The 12948-nt window shown below is 31.7% G+C and overlaps 1 protein-coding gene across 1 annotated transcript in view; it reads right to left on the bottom strand.

Moving 5' to 3' along the window:
- Positions 1 to 12948, bottom strand: part of Spata1 (spermatogenesis associated 1) — a 52512-nt gene that overhangs the window by 38871 nt on the left and 693 nt on the right. Inside the window, 3 exon segments of the mRNA XM_076863645.1 lie at positions 1719 to 1836; positions 3375 to 3481; positions 7740 to 7902. Of these exon segments, the coding sequence (XP_076719760.1) occupies positions 1719 to 1836; positions 3375 to 3481; positions 7740 to 7829 (315 nt within the window). The 5' untranslated portion in view covers positions 7830 to 7902.

Here is a 12948-nt window from a genome sequence, read left to right on the forward strand (position 1 = left end):
TAAAGCATTCTGTTAGTTGTAGGTAGACACAATGTCTTTATTTTTATTTATCTATTTTTATGTGATGGTGAGGATCGAACCCAGTGCCTCACCTGTGCTAGGTGAGCACTCTACCCCTGAGCCACAACCCCAGCCCTCATGTAACTCTATTGCTGAAAAACTCAAGATTTCAGAAAAAAAATTCAAACTATTAGTCTGGCATTCAAGATATTCAACAAAGTACTTCATAACTTTTCTCACTGCACACTCAACATAATAGGAATTCTATGTCAATTAATAATAATAATTATGGCTATCTTACATGGAGTCACTTTGTGCCAGGCTCTGTTCCCTTTCCCACAGTTAATGTTTAATGAAATGAATCAATTCTTTCTTAGTTGCCTGCTTTCCTACTTCCATGCTCATCTTATTTTCTCTGCTCAGAAAGCCATTCACACACTTCATTTTTACAAGACCAAATATTTCTTTCAAAATCCAAATTTACATATTGCTTCTTCCTCAAATTTCTCTACTCGGCTTTCCTCTGCTGAAAAAAATCTCTTTTTTTTTCTTTTTTGTGACTATAGATAATATTTTACCTTTACCACTTATTTTACCATTACTTTAAGGGAAGAATTCATATCCATTTTTTTTGGCTTTCTAGAAAATAAAATATCAATAAATATTTGTTTAAAATAAAATATTAGAAGGATTTTAGAAGTTGATCTAAGTTACGCTTATATTCCCAGCTTGGGATTCTGTGGTTGATATTTTATAAATTTACATATAATAAAAAAAGAACAAAAAATTATGTTCCCTTTCTTCTCTGAGGAGAACTAATTTAACAATCAGTAAATTAATATTCTGGCATACTAAATAGAACCCCAATAACAAAAACATCTTTAAATTTAGCTACTGATCTAAAAATCCTACATTGCAAATTATAATAGTACTTTGGGTGGGAGAGACTTATTATCCATTATCATTCATTACTTAATTTGTTTGATAAAGATTTAAACCTTTGTTAGGCACTGGTTATAAATACAATGGTAAATAAAGTCCCTGCTCACAAAGGACTAAAACCTAATGATAAGAGTTAAATATTAAATAATCACATCAATGAACACTTGGCAATGACATAATATGTTAACTTAAGTGGCATATGAATATACTACATTTTGAAGTTTAAATGTTGACAATCTTGATTAAAGAAATAAACCTTATATATAGACAGGATAAATCAGAAACTTTGATGTCTGATGGCTTGAGAGATTGGAAATTTTAGCTAAAAATGTCCTCCCTTAGAATATCCTGCCATCAGATTACAGAAACTACCAATAGAAGTGTTCAGTAGGTAATAGCTGACACCAAAAAATATATTGGGGCCATTATCATTTAAAAACCATAAGGCTAGTTGTGACCCAAATAAAAAAGAACCCGGTTTTCGATACAACACAAGTACTTTTTAAAAACATTTTGTTTAAAAACAATATATATTATTGATATTATTAGTTAACTTTGTCTTCCTTTTCAAGGAAATTGACACATCCCACCATTTTGGTGCCTGGTAACATGCCAAAGAGATCCATTTTTTATGATCTATGTGCTTAGTGATATTTTATGATTAAGATTACATGTCTTACAGTATGTTAAGAAGCTGAGTTCACAAGCATTTAAGATACACAGTTTGATAATGAATGCTTTTCTTTAATCAGAAGGAAAAAAATAAGAACTCTTACCACAGCTAAATTATTTCCAATGCATTTCAGGAATAAAAATTTTTCTGCAACAGCATCTTCACCAAGGAACTCACCAAGTCGCAACCTCAGGGCTTGTAAAGTAAGTTGAGGAGATACTCTGAAATGTAATAAAATTGCCTTATATGAGGTAGAAAGAAATAAAGAGTTTGGATATATTAATGGTTTAATAATGTTAGTTATCTCAAACATAAATGTTGATTTAATTATCAGACAGAGCTTACTATATATTACATTTCTACATTGCTTAGCACTTTATAATCTTAAGCAAATATTTTTCAAAGTAAACGATTAAGTCTATCTTCTAAAATTATGCAAACGAATACTATTTATAAAAGTCATTTTAATACTGAAAAGGAAAATGATTGTCTAGTTTGCTATTCCACTTCCAAATTTTATGACTAAAACAAAATTTCCGTGTAATTTATATGCTTTTACATATATATTAAAGAATGACTTAGGTATAGATATTTATTTTGGAAGTTTAACAGGAGTAGCTAGTGCTTAAAATGTGTTTAATGATCAAATGCTGTCAGATTCTACTACATTTGCCCATTAGGGATCCTTTTCTCAATGTCTAAAATTTAAAGACAATATTATGTCATTGTTCTAAGTACTTGTTTTTTTAAAAATATATTATGGGAAATATTAGAGAATTCATTCAGTGAACAATTGTTTGATCAACAAATATTTATTGTGCACCTATTATGTGTCACCTTGTTCCAAAGGATGGGAGAACAGCAATCAACAAAACATACAAAAATATATGCCCTCATAGCTTTTACAATCTAGTGGTGGGAAAGAAAAATAGCAAAATACGTAGTAAAAAACATAATTGATAAGATACTGCTAAGTAAGTAAAGCAGGGAAAAGGAAAAGAGACTGTAGCTTATTTGAAATACAATGATCAAAGAATATATTCACAAACAAGTCATATTTGGGTACAGACCTGAATGAGATAAGAGGGTAAGGGCAGAAAATGTATTCTAGACAAAAGGAACAGAAAGTACAAGAGTCTTGAGTTAGGGCCATTTCTGATGTGCTCTAGAACAGAAAGGAAACTAATAGGATTGGAAAAGTGATGAGGAAATAAAGAAGAAAGGCACTCAACTAGACGACCGACGTTAACAATAGGAGGTCAGATCACGTGTCATGTTTCTGTGAATTTGAAAATACACATATACACATATAAATATAAATATATATACATTTAATTATGTTCTTTGTTTATATTTTTATTTTTTGCCATGCTAGGGATTGAACTCAGAGTCTTGCATATGCAAGTCTTTTGCATATATTTTTAAAGAATTCTAAGAAAATAACAGTGGATATATTGCTGTAACCATAATTCACAGCTCTTCATCAGATTTTTAATTTTAGATAATTTGTTCTTAATTCTTACACAATATACACTATTCTCTGGGTGGCATATTATGGTCAAATGACATTTATTCCTACAGCTATTTTTGATTTAACTACTACATAGTACTGTTTGTCAATATTCATTAAATTAGGAATGGGTCCATGACATGGGCAAAATATTTTTCATTTACAATTTTTAAATTTCTAGGAAATATTTTTCTCTGCAGAAAAAAAAAATATTTTTTAGGTATTTTGTTACATGCACAAAATACTTGCCTTATAAATCCAGCAGAAATAAATTTGTTAATAACTTCTATTGAAATAGTATTTAACTTATAGTTCCACGATCCTTCAGGGACATAAAAAACATGAAGTTCCACCAACTGAATGAGAAGAATATCAGTTAAAATGTTTGTAAAATTGAAAAAAAAACCCCAATTGATCTCCTATAGAATTTTAAGTTTAATAAACACAACTGAAATAAACATGGAATAATGTATCCCTCTGAACATACAGACAAAACAAAATAAAACAAAACAAAAACAACCCACAAACAAAATGAAGAACCCTAAAATATTCGTTTGGAGTACATTTCTTTCCTTTTTTTAAATTTATATTTAAGTCCCATAGTAGATACCAGTCACAGTGCTAGGAGCTCAAAGCAGACAGATAATATTGTATAATTGGGTCATTATGGGTTTTTAATATTTTTTTAAGCTGTAGATGGACATGATACCTTTATTTTATCTATTTATTTTTATGTAATGCTGAGGATCAAATCTAGAGCTTCATACATGCCAGGCAAAGCACTCTACCACCGAGCCACAACCCCAGCTGGAGTACATTTCCTTTGGAAACACTGTCATAGATGTGGCTTGGCTTCTAAGAGTACCTCAATATCCTTGATGAATGGTGTTTTTGTCTGTGGCCTGTACTAAGAATACTATATGGTAAAGATCAATTTTCTGATCACCAATCTTTATCTCTCCCTGACTTCTCTCTTATCAGTTCCACTAGAGTGACCTTGTACAATCCTTTGCTTTTAGCACCTACAAAAGGGTTCATACTATGGTTTGTTAGGAACATATTTGCTTCCCAGAGTTCCAGGAAGAATCTATTCTTGATGTAGGGGATGACTGTAAGCTTGTCTGTGCTTGTATAAAACTAATTCTCTGTTAATGTTTTGTTTTGGCTCTAATTAAAAATCTTCTGTTTAGAATAGTTAGATGGCTAGAACAGAAACAATTACTGCAGTCTCAATTTTTTTAGTCTAAGGAAGGTTGATACTGCATATTAAACGTGAAAGCCTTGAAATCATTTTACTTTATCTGCAATATTAAATATCTGAGAAAACTTTAAAAGTTTTAATATGACCTATTATTATTAATATTAGTAATTTTTATTAGACATAAAAATGGTCCTTGAACTAAAGGTTTTGCTCAAGTTTTACCAAGTAAATTACTTCTATATTTTTGATATATGAAAAATAAACCAACAATTCAAATGTTTGCATAGATCAGATAATAAAATTTGCCATATTTTGCATTTTGAACTGCAGAGTATGTGAAAGATTATTCCCTAGCTATACTATTAAGTATCTGCAAAACCTTAACAAGTTTGAAGTAAATATGATTTTATTTTTATATAAATGTTTTAATATGTCACAGGAGAGAAATATTTCTTGAACTAAACATTTATATATATATATTTCTAAATAATAATTCAATGAGTTTACTATAACAATAACATTATAGCAATATTATAGTAATTATAACATTATATTATAATAACATTATAGCAATATTATAAGAGTGCTATATTTCTATAACAAGAAAGTAGTTGAAAAATACTGCAAGTTTTAAAAGTTTACATATTTTAAGGTTAAATATTTTATTTATACCAAAACCATAATTTATCATAATTTTATGTTCTGGCTTTCTGGAAGCAACTCATCAATAATATTTTTATTAAAATCATTAACTACTTAAGTAATTAGAAGACATATATATGTGTAGGGTACATTTTTTTTTTTAAATTTTAGACTTCAAAGTTGCTATGCATAGTACTGTTAGATTGTGTCTATTTAAAATATCAATATCTTGTTCACCACGAATTTTTTTGAAATAAATTTAACTTAAAAAATATTGTATTAAAATATTTATCTTGATTTACTGAATTTTTGATGCCCCCTTAAATTTTGCACTCACAGCAAGTATTTCATTTGCCTCAGACTAGTCCTGGTTCTGTGAGGGATATAGACAATAATCAATAAATACAAAGCACTAATAGGTTATATACTGTATAAGAGAGGGGTAATTACTAGGAAAAAAGAATAAGAGCAAGGTAAGGAAAATTGAGAGGATAAGGGATAGAGAAGCCTTCAGTTTTACAAAGAATATTTATAGTAGATTTCAGGGAAAAGGTGGAAACTGAGTAAAGATTTAAGGGAAAGAATGAATTAGTCAAGGGAAGAAATAGAGTTCCAGGAAGGGCTAAACCAAAGGCTTTAAGGTGACCATTATGAGTACCAGTATAAATGAAGAAGAGAGAGTGGGAAAAGAATAGTAGGAGATAAAAGAGAAAAAAGGAGGTAAGGGGAAGAAATTAAGTAGGACCTCTGAGCCATTTAAAGGTCTTTACCTTACAAGATAGGAAGCCAATGCAGGGTTTTAATAGAAGCATGGCAAGACCTGACATATTTTATAATTTTTTATGAAAAATTTGATGTATATATTTTATATACATAAGTAAAAATATTATGAATTTTCAAATAATCTAAATATGATTTAGATTCAAAAGTTAACATTTTTTCTTGTTAATTCTTTTTTTCTCTCTCAATATAATATTTAAAGTAAATTAGACATATTCATACTTTGGTATCCATCTTCTAAAAGTAAGGACTTCTTCAATACAGTCACAATACCATTTTCACATAAAGAAAATTAACTATTCCTTAATGTAGACTATTATCAAATCTATAATTTCTCCAATTGTCCACAAAATGTTTTTTCAATCTAGAATTCAATTGAGGATAACACATTGCATTTAGTTGTTATGTTTTTAAAAATCTCAATTGATTCTTCAAAATATTAAGATTTGTTTTTCTGTTTTTCTTGTTGTTGTTTTTTTTCTGTGTGTGTGTGTGTGTGGTGCTGATGGTGGAATCCAGAGCTTTGCACATGCTAGGCAAATATAAGATCCCCAGTCATATCCCCAGCCCTGTTACATTAAGTTTTTTAAAGTGAAAGAGCCAATTATCTTATAGAATGAATTTACCTCATTGTCTTTAAGGTGGCATTTATTTCTCTAACCCCTTTAACTCCTGTAAATAGTCAATGGTACAGCCTTCTAATGACACAAGTTATCCATCCGAGGCAAGAGTATTTTACAAATGGTGACTTATATTTCATATTGCATTACACCATGAGACACAAATTACTGTAAAGTATTTCTACATTTGATAACAGGTTAAAGCAATAATAGCCAAAATAGACCATAAGGGGCAAAAAAAAAAAAAAGGAACTTTTTATGAAACTATTGGAGTAACTAAAGTGTAAGATGATGGTGACACAGACTAATACGCTAGCAGTAGAGGTGAGTAGTCAAATTTTGTGTATATGTACAGTTTGGGAGAAAAGACTCAAGTAGGAGTCATGTATGCAAGAAGAATCAAGTGTGACTCCAAGGCATTTGGGCGCAAATAATGAAAGAATAGATTTGCAATCACCTGAGATGGGAATAGCCACAGGCAGTGCAAGTTTCCAGGAGAAGGGAAAGATTCCCTATCAGATATGTTATATTTGAAATGTCTATTGATCATCCAAAGAGAGATGTCAAGTAGTCAGTTGAATATATGTAGACATGAATCTGGAGTTTAGGAAAGAGGACTGGAATGATGATAAAAATGTATAAATCCTTACCATAAAGTTGGTATTTAAATCTACTAGATTGGATGAGACCACCATGTAATGAGTGCAGAGAGAACAAAGAGCTGAATCCTGAGATAATCCAATTTTAAGAGGTTAGATTTAGTAATGAAGAGGTGACTTTAGCAAGAAAAGTTTTGTGAAAGGTGAAAGATTGATTGGAATTGGTTTAAGAGAGAATGGAGAAAAGGTATTAGGGATTTGAGAAGGTATGAAACACTTGTGTTGAAGAGAAGAGTGAATGAATAAGTGACAAAGCGTATGAATGCCTAAAAGCAAAAGATTCTACTGGTCATGAATTTAAAGTGGGAATAGTCCTTATACTGGTCTATTTTTATCCATTCATGTTTAGTTACTAAAGAATAGGTGCAGAATAGGTAGAAAAATGAATTAACTAGGTTGTTATTTTGCAAAGGAGTAGAATAGAACAAGAGAGGGGCAAGGAGTCAAAGTGTGAGCCAAGAATGACCAAGACTGTGTATGAAATTCAAGCCTATGGAGGGCATCATAGTTGGGTAATAGTGGAGGAAAAAAGGTGATAGAATCACTTCATTGTAGGTCTCAACTAGAGAAAGTGAGTTAAAGATGAAATAGTAATATCAGTTAATACGATACATAAAGTTGGGACTCTGGTGCAATCAATTTCTAATACTTTATATAATTCATTTTTGCTTTATCAACTTTTCAAAAACAATGATAGGCGTTATTTTCTTACCTCTGATGAGGAAGGCTGACTTGGATTGTGAGACATACTCACCAATGTCTGAACAGCTGGATTTTTTCTTGTCTTTTTCTCTCTCTTCATTTAAGTAGTATTAAATTAATTTTATAATTCACTTTTGGCTTATTTAAAATAGCATTCCACGTATTTCTGGTCTCTGATTTGTTTAAAAAGTGAAAAGAAAATATAAAACCTTTAAAGTAGACTCCAAAAGAAAACTTGGAATATATACAATCTTATTATTCCAATTAAAAAATATCACTAATGAACAGACTGGTAATTGCAATGAAATGAGCGTATATTCTATGGATGGTCCTCCAACTTACAACAATGCAAAAGCAATTCTGTACCTCGAATTTAGAATCTTGATCTTTTCCTGGCTAGCAATACATGGTTTGATATTCTCTTGCAATGCTAGGCAGAATCAATAAGCTATAGTTCCTAGTCAGTCACAAGATTATAAAGATAAATAGCTGATACTTGACAATGAACTGTGTTGCTAAGTCACAATATTCAGTAGGTTAAGTGTATTAAGTGTATTCTATTTTCAACTTTTATCAGGATGTAACCCCATCCTAAGTTGAGGATGATTAAGTAAACTGGTAAGTTACGTTGTAATGAACTTTTGGCAAAAACATATTTTACTATTCTAAACAATTCATTTTCTCTGGAGTCAAAAGTTAAGGTCGAATGTGAAAATGCATTCTATTGTCATGTATAACTAGAACAAATTATTAAAAATTTGACTGTCTAACCTTGTATATTAAATGTATTTTACATAACATAGAAATATACTTTTGGAGTGAAAAGATTAAATACAAATGGTTGTATGTAACAATCAGTCCAGATGAAAATACCTGTCTTTTATATATTGAGCATCATTTGTGTATTATTTTCTGTTTTGTCCTCAGAGTATTTATTGCAATTTAAAATAATTAATTATAAAATTTAAACACATAAATATATAATAAAAATTGAAAAATAAAGTAGCTAAATTATCTTAAAAAGGAATTATCAAAGTGGTTCCATCCTTAAGAATGTACTAATCATACCAACATCATATCTGAAGCTTTTTTTAAGATTTCAAAGGATGGCTTCATTGGTTTATATTAAAATAGTAATGTAAATCTAACAAAACTTAAAACTCCTTTGATTTGGTACTGATTACAGCCCTTTGAAATCCTACTAGATACCATTTTTTTTTTTAATTTTGTCTTCTAGTAATGGGAATTGAACCCAGGTGTTCTAATACTGAGTGACATCCCTACCCCTTTTGTTATTATTTTTAAAATTTATTTATTTTAATCAGGTATAAATGACAGCAGAATGCATTTTGATTCATTGTACACAACTGCAGCACAACTTTTCATTTCTCTGATTGTACATGATGTAATGGGACACCATATGTGCAACTCTAAAGTTCTTTTGACTAGTTGATTGCTCAAAGAATGCCAAAAGTGAGAGGGATAGTTCTACTGCGCAAAAAGAGAAATCAGAATATAGTTAACCTCAGGTCAGATGATGGGAGTCCTTATTGACATAATTTTTGATTTTTAAATCATCAAGGGTTAGGTCTATCTGCTCAGGATAAATTCATATTATATCTATGTTCTTAGAGTTTTACATTGTCTAGGTCACAGTTAACCTGTAAACATCTAATGGTAATTTAACTTTATTTAAGTTCTAATTCATTTAAAGGGTAAATAGATTTTAGGTAAATAGATTAAAATGCCCGAGAGCCCTCTAGAGCCTATATACATTTAGGTTCCTTAGCCTTGGTAGGAACAATTGAGGAATTAGTCTATTTTCCATACAGATCCTAGTATAGATAAAATTACACACTTTTCTTGATTTGGGATTTCCCCTAAGATTTATAAGGGCATTTTAGATGAAAGAGGGTTTGATAGAAATTAACAGAATGATATTAGAATTAGAATGTTTGAAAAGGAATTATGGAATGTTTCCTCCACATAGCTCTTCAAGGCCTTTTGAGCAAGTTTAATTTTCATAATTATAAAATAGCAACAGGACATTTTCAGCAAATTTGTTTACCCAACTTAAAAAACAACTTAAGTTTTTAAAAGAATAGAGCATCTTCTTGCCCAGCATAAAACTTGATTATGCTTCTCTTTTGAATACCTAACTACAGAGTATCTCCAAGTTTACACTCTAAAAATAGAAAAAGTTTAAGACTGAAAATAATTCAGCTTCAAATATAAAGCAGGATACAGAAAAAAAAGTCTTGTCTTATTCTTCCTGAAGGTCGTAGTTAACATAGTGTTAGTGCACAAAAGAAGCATAAGCATGGATTTATGAGACGTAGAAAGAATAAATTTCCCTCTGTTTATGAAGGAATACAGTGTTTTTGAATCTTATATAAGTCCATTGATGAAAAACTGCTCTTTCGCTTCTCTATGTACCTTTTGGGAAGTCTTTCAAAAGGATCAACAGAGATAAAATAAGTCTATCATTTTTAAAATTAGAATTATAACTACTTAACTGTCATCTAATACTATCACAAAATACTTGAGATTATCAACTAATTAAAAAGAAATTTTATTTTGCCTCATAGTTTCAGCCCATGATCACTTAGCCCTGTCACTTTGGGCCTCTGGCACAGTATCTCAAGGCAGGATCACATAATGTAAGTATTTATCTCATGGTGGCTGGGAAGTCAGAGAGGAAGGGGTAGAGTCCCAAGAGTCCCCATATCCCTTTCAAGGACATATCCCCAATTATCTAACTTCCTTCCATTAGGTTCACCTCCCCAATGTTCCACTTTAAGAATAATACCACAGACCGATACCAAGCCATTAGCACATAGGCCTTTGCAGGATGCTTAAAAGCACAAGGTGAAGATAATATAGTAAGGTAAAAAAATAAAAAATAAATTTTAAAAATAAAGGGTATTTAATTGTACTTCATTTACTGAAAATGGGCTTTACTATCCATACAAGCTGAGCCAAAAATACAATGGAGTCTTATGACCACACTATTACTAGGTATCTTAAGCCTTTTTGCTGTTTCTTATAACTAAATTTCCTTATACTTCAATATAAAAAATAATTATTATTCCAATATACGAGCAACTCCATAAAAAGAAATGCATTACTTATATATACAGTGTAAACATCAGGAGACCCAAGTTCTTTTCTTTGCCATAAGCCAGCTGTATGGCCATAAGCAAGTCATTCATTCTTTCCCAAACTCAATTTCCTTAGCCACCGTGAAAACAGACTAATATAAGCTCATTCTTTGAGAAAGGAGTCAGAATTGTGAAATCTACCCTTATCTGGCTTTTAGTTAAACTACAAAGTAAGGTGCATGAACCTTAAAAGCATTTTATTTATTCAAATACTGAAGTTGGAGCTAATGAACTAAAGAACTTAGGGTACTAATTAAATAAGGTGAAGATCCCAGGTAAATTTAAATTTACAATGCTCTCCTGACAAAACAAAAGATTTCTTGCTACATGGTGTTGTAAGGAATCTCTCTGTGTCAAATTTCTTCACAACACAGATTGTTCCAAACAATCTAATATGTAAACTCCTATGTCTGATGGATGGTAAAGACCCTTGAAATATTTCAGATCATTTTGGAAGGTCAAAAAACAATTCTTTGATTTGTAGTTCATGAACTATATTTAATGCTAATCACTTCAAATGCAAATGAACTTGAAGTGGACTTTTTTCTTCTTCTTCTTTCCTATTCCAAATCAAATCCTAATAGATGGGCTGGGGTTGTGGCTCAGTGTGCCTAGCTTGCCTGTAAAAATAAACAAACAAATAAATAAATGTATTGGGTCCATCTACAACTAAAAAAACAAAACCAAATAGACTACCTGGTGTTCTGCGAAAGCAATCCACTCTGCTTTTCCAATGAAGTAAAAAAAAAAAAAAAGGAAACATTTTCTGAGACTAAACCTAAAATACAACATAGGTTTTGCTTATTCCTCACTCTCACAGAAGGGAGTGGGCCACATATTACTTGAAAACCTTTCCAGCACATTTCTTAACCAAGTTTTGAAGTATAGTGTATTATTGAAAAATAGAACTTTCTTTGAGGAAAGTTTTGTGTTTTATCTTACACATCTATTAAGTAATTTAAAATACTAGTAGGGAAAAATAATATTTATTTATTTTTCATATTCTTTACCTATGTAATTTCATTTCATTCTTAGAAGCAACTCCAGAAAACTTTTTTTATTTCATTTCAAAATGAAGAAACAGAGGCTCAGTGAAGCTTAAACGGCGTGCTCAAGGACCCCACAGTAAGTAGGACCACACTATTACTAGGTATCTTAAGCCTTCAAAAACTGGTTCCTAGCCCCAGTTATTACATCCAAGAATTAAATAAAATGCTAAACTTACGCTATACATTTTTGAGGACGGACATTCTATATTTAGTAAATAAATCCGGTTTTGTTGACCCAGAGAAAATTATACATGATATTCCCACTATACAAAAAAATGGAAATGCATTCATGTTGAAATTATTCATGCTTACAGAAAACATAAGTGTATTCGAAGATGGTTTACTGTAACAGAAATAGAAAACAACTGTCTTAAGTGTCATGACACAATACACGTTTCCACGATGACAGATGCATTGGCCGGGCCTATTTTGTTAAATCCTCTCTCTCTCCCCTAAAAACTCCTTGGGGGTTCAATTTCAAGCATTAAGTAATCAAAACTTAAATATAAAAAAGAGCAAACTTTCCCGAAGCACAAAAACGTTTTATTTTAAAAAGTACAGTAAGAATTCTTCAAACGGGATGGTTTAGCAGAGATAGCTGTAATCTTCGGCCAGCACCCTGGCTTCTTCACAGCCTTTTCTAGAAAACCGATTTGACAGTTTAAGAGGCGACAAAAATCAAAAAATCCCGAGATCTTCTTTTCTCCAACGCCTATTTCCCCGCCCACCCGGTCCCGTCGGCGGGTCACAGGGGTCTCCGCGCCCTTTTCGGTCTCCGGGTCCGCGGGTGGGAAGCGGGCGGAGGACGCCGTTGGACAAAGGGTCACTTCGGGACACGACTTACGCGGGTGGGCGGGCGACTAGCGCGGGGCAGTCTGGCTCCTGCGCCTCCGCTGGGCTATCCCCTTCTCTCCCTCAACTCCTGCCGCAAACTCCCTGAGGACAACTAGGGCCTCCCGGTTCCTCAGTCACTAGAGCTTTAGAGACTTTCAAACGTCTGACTTCCCTC

The sequence above is a fragment of the Callospermophilus lateralis genome, chromosome 7 (assembly GCF_048772815.1).
Source record: "Callospermophilus lateralis isolate mCalLat2 chromosome 7, mCalLat2.hap1, whole genome shotgun sequence".
NCBI lineage: Eukaryota > Metazoa > Chordata > Mammalia > Rodentia > Sciuridae > Callospermophilus > Callospermophilus lateralis.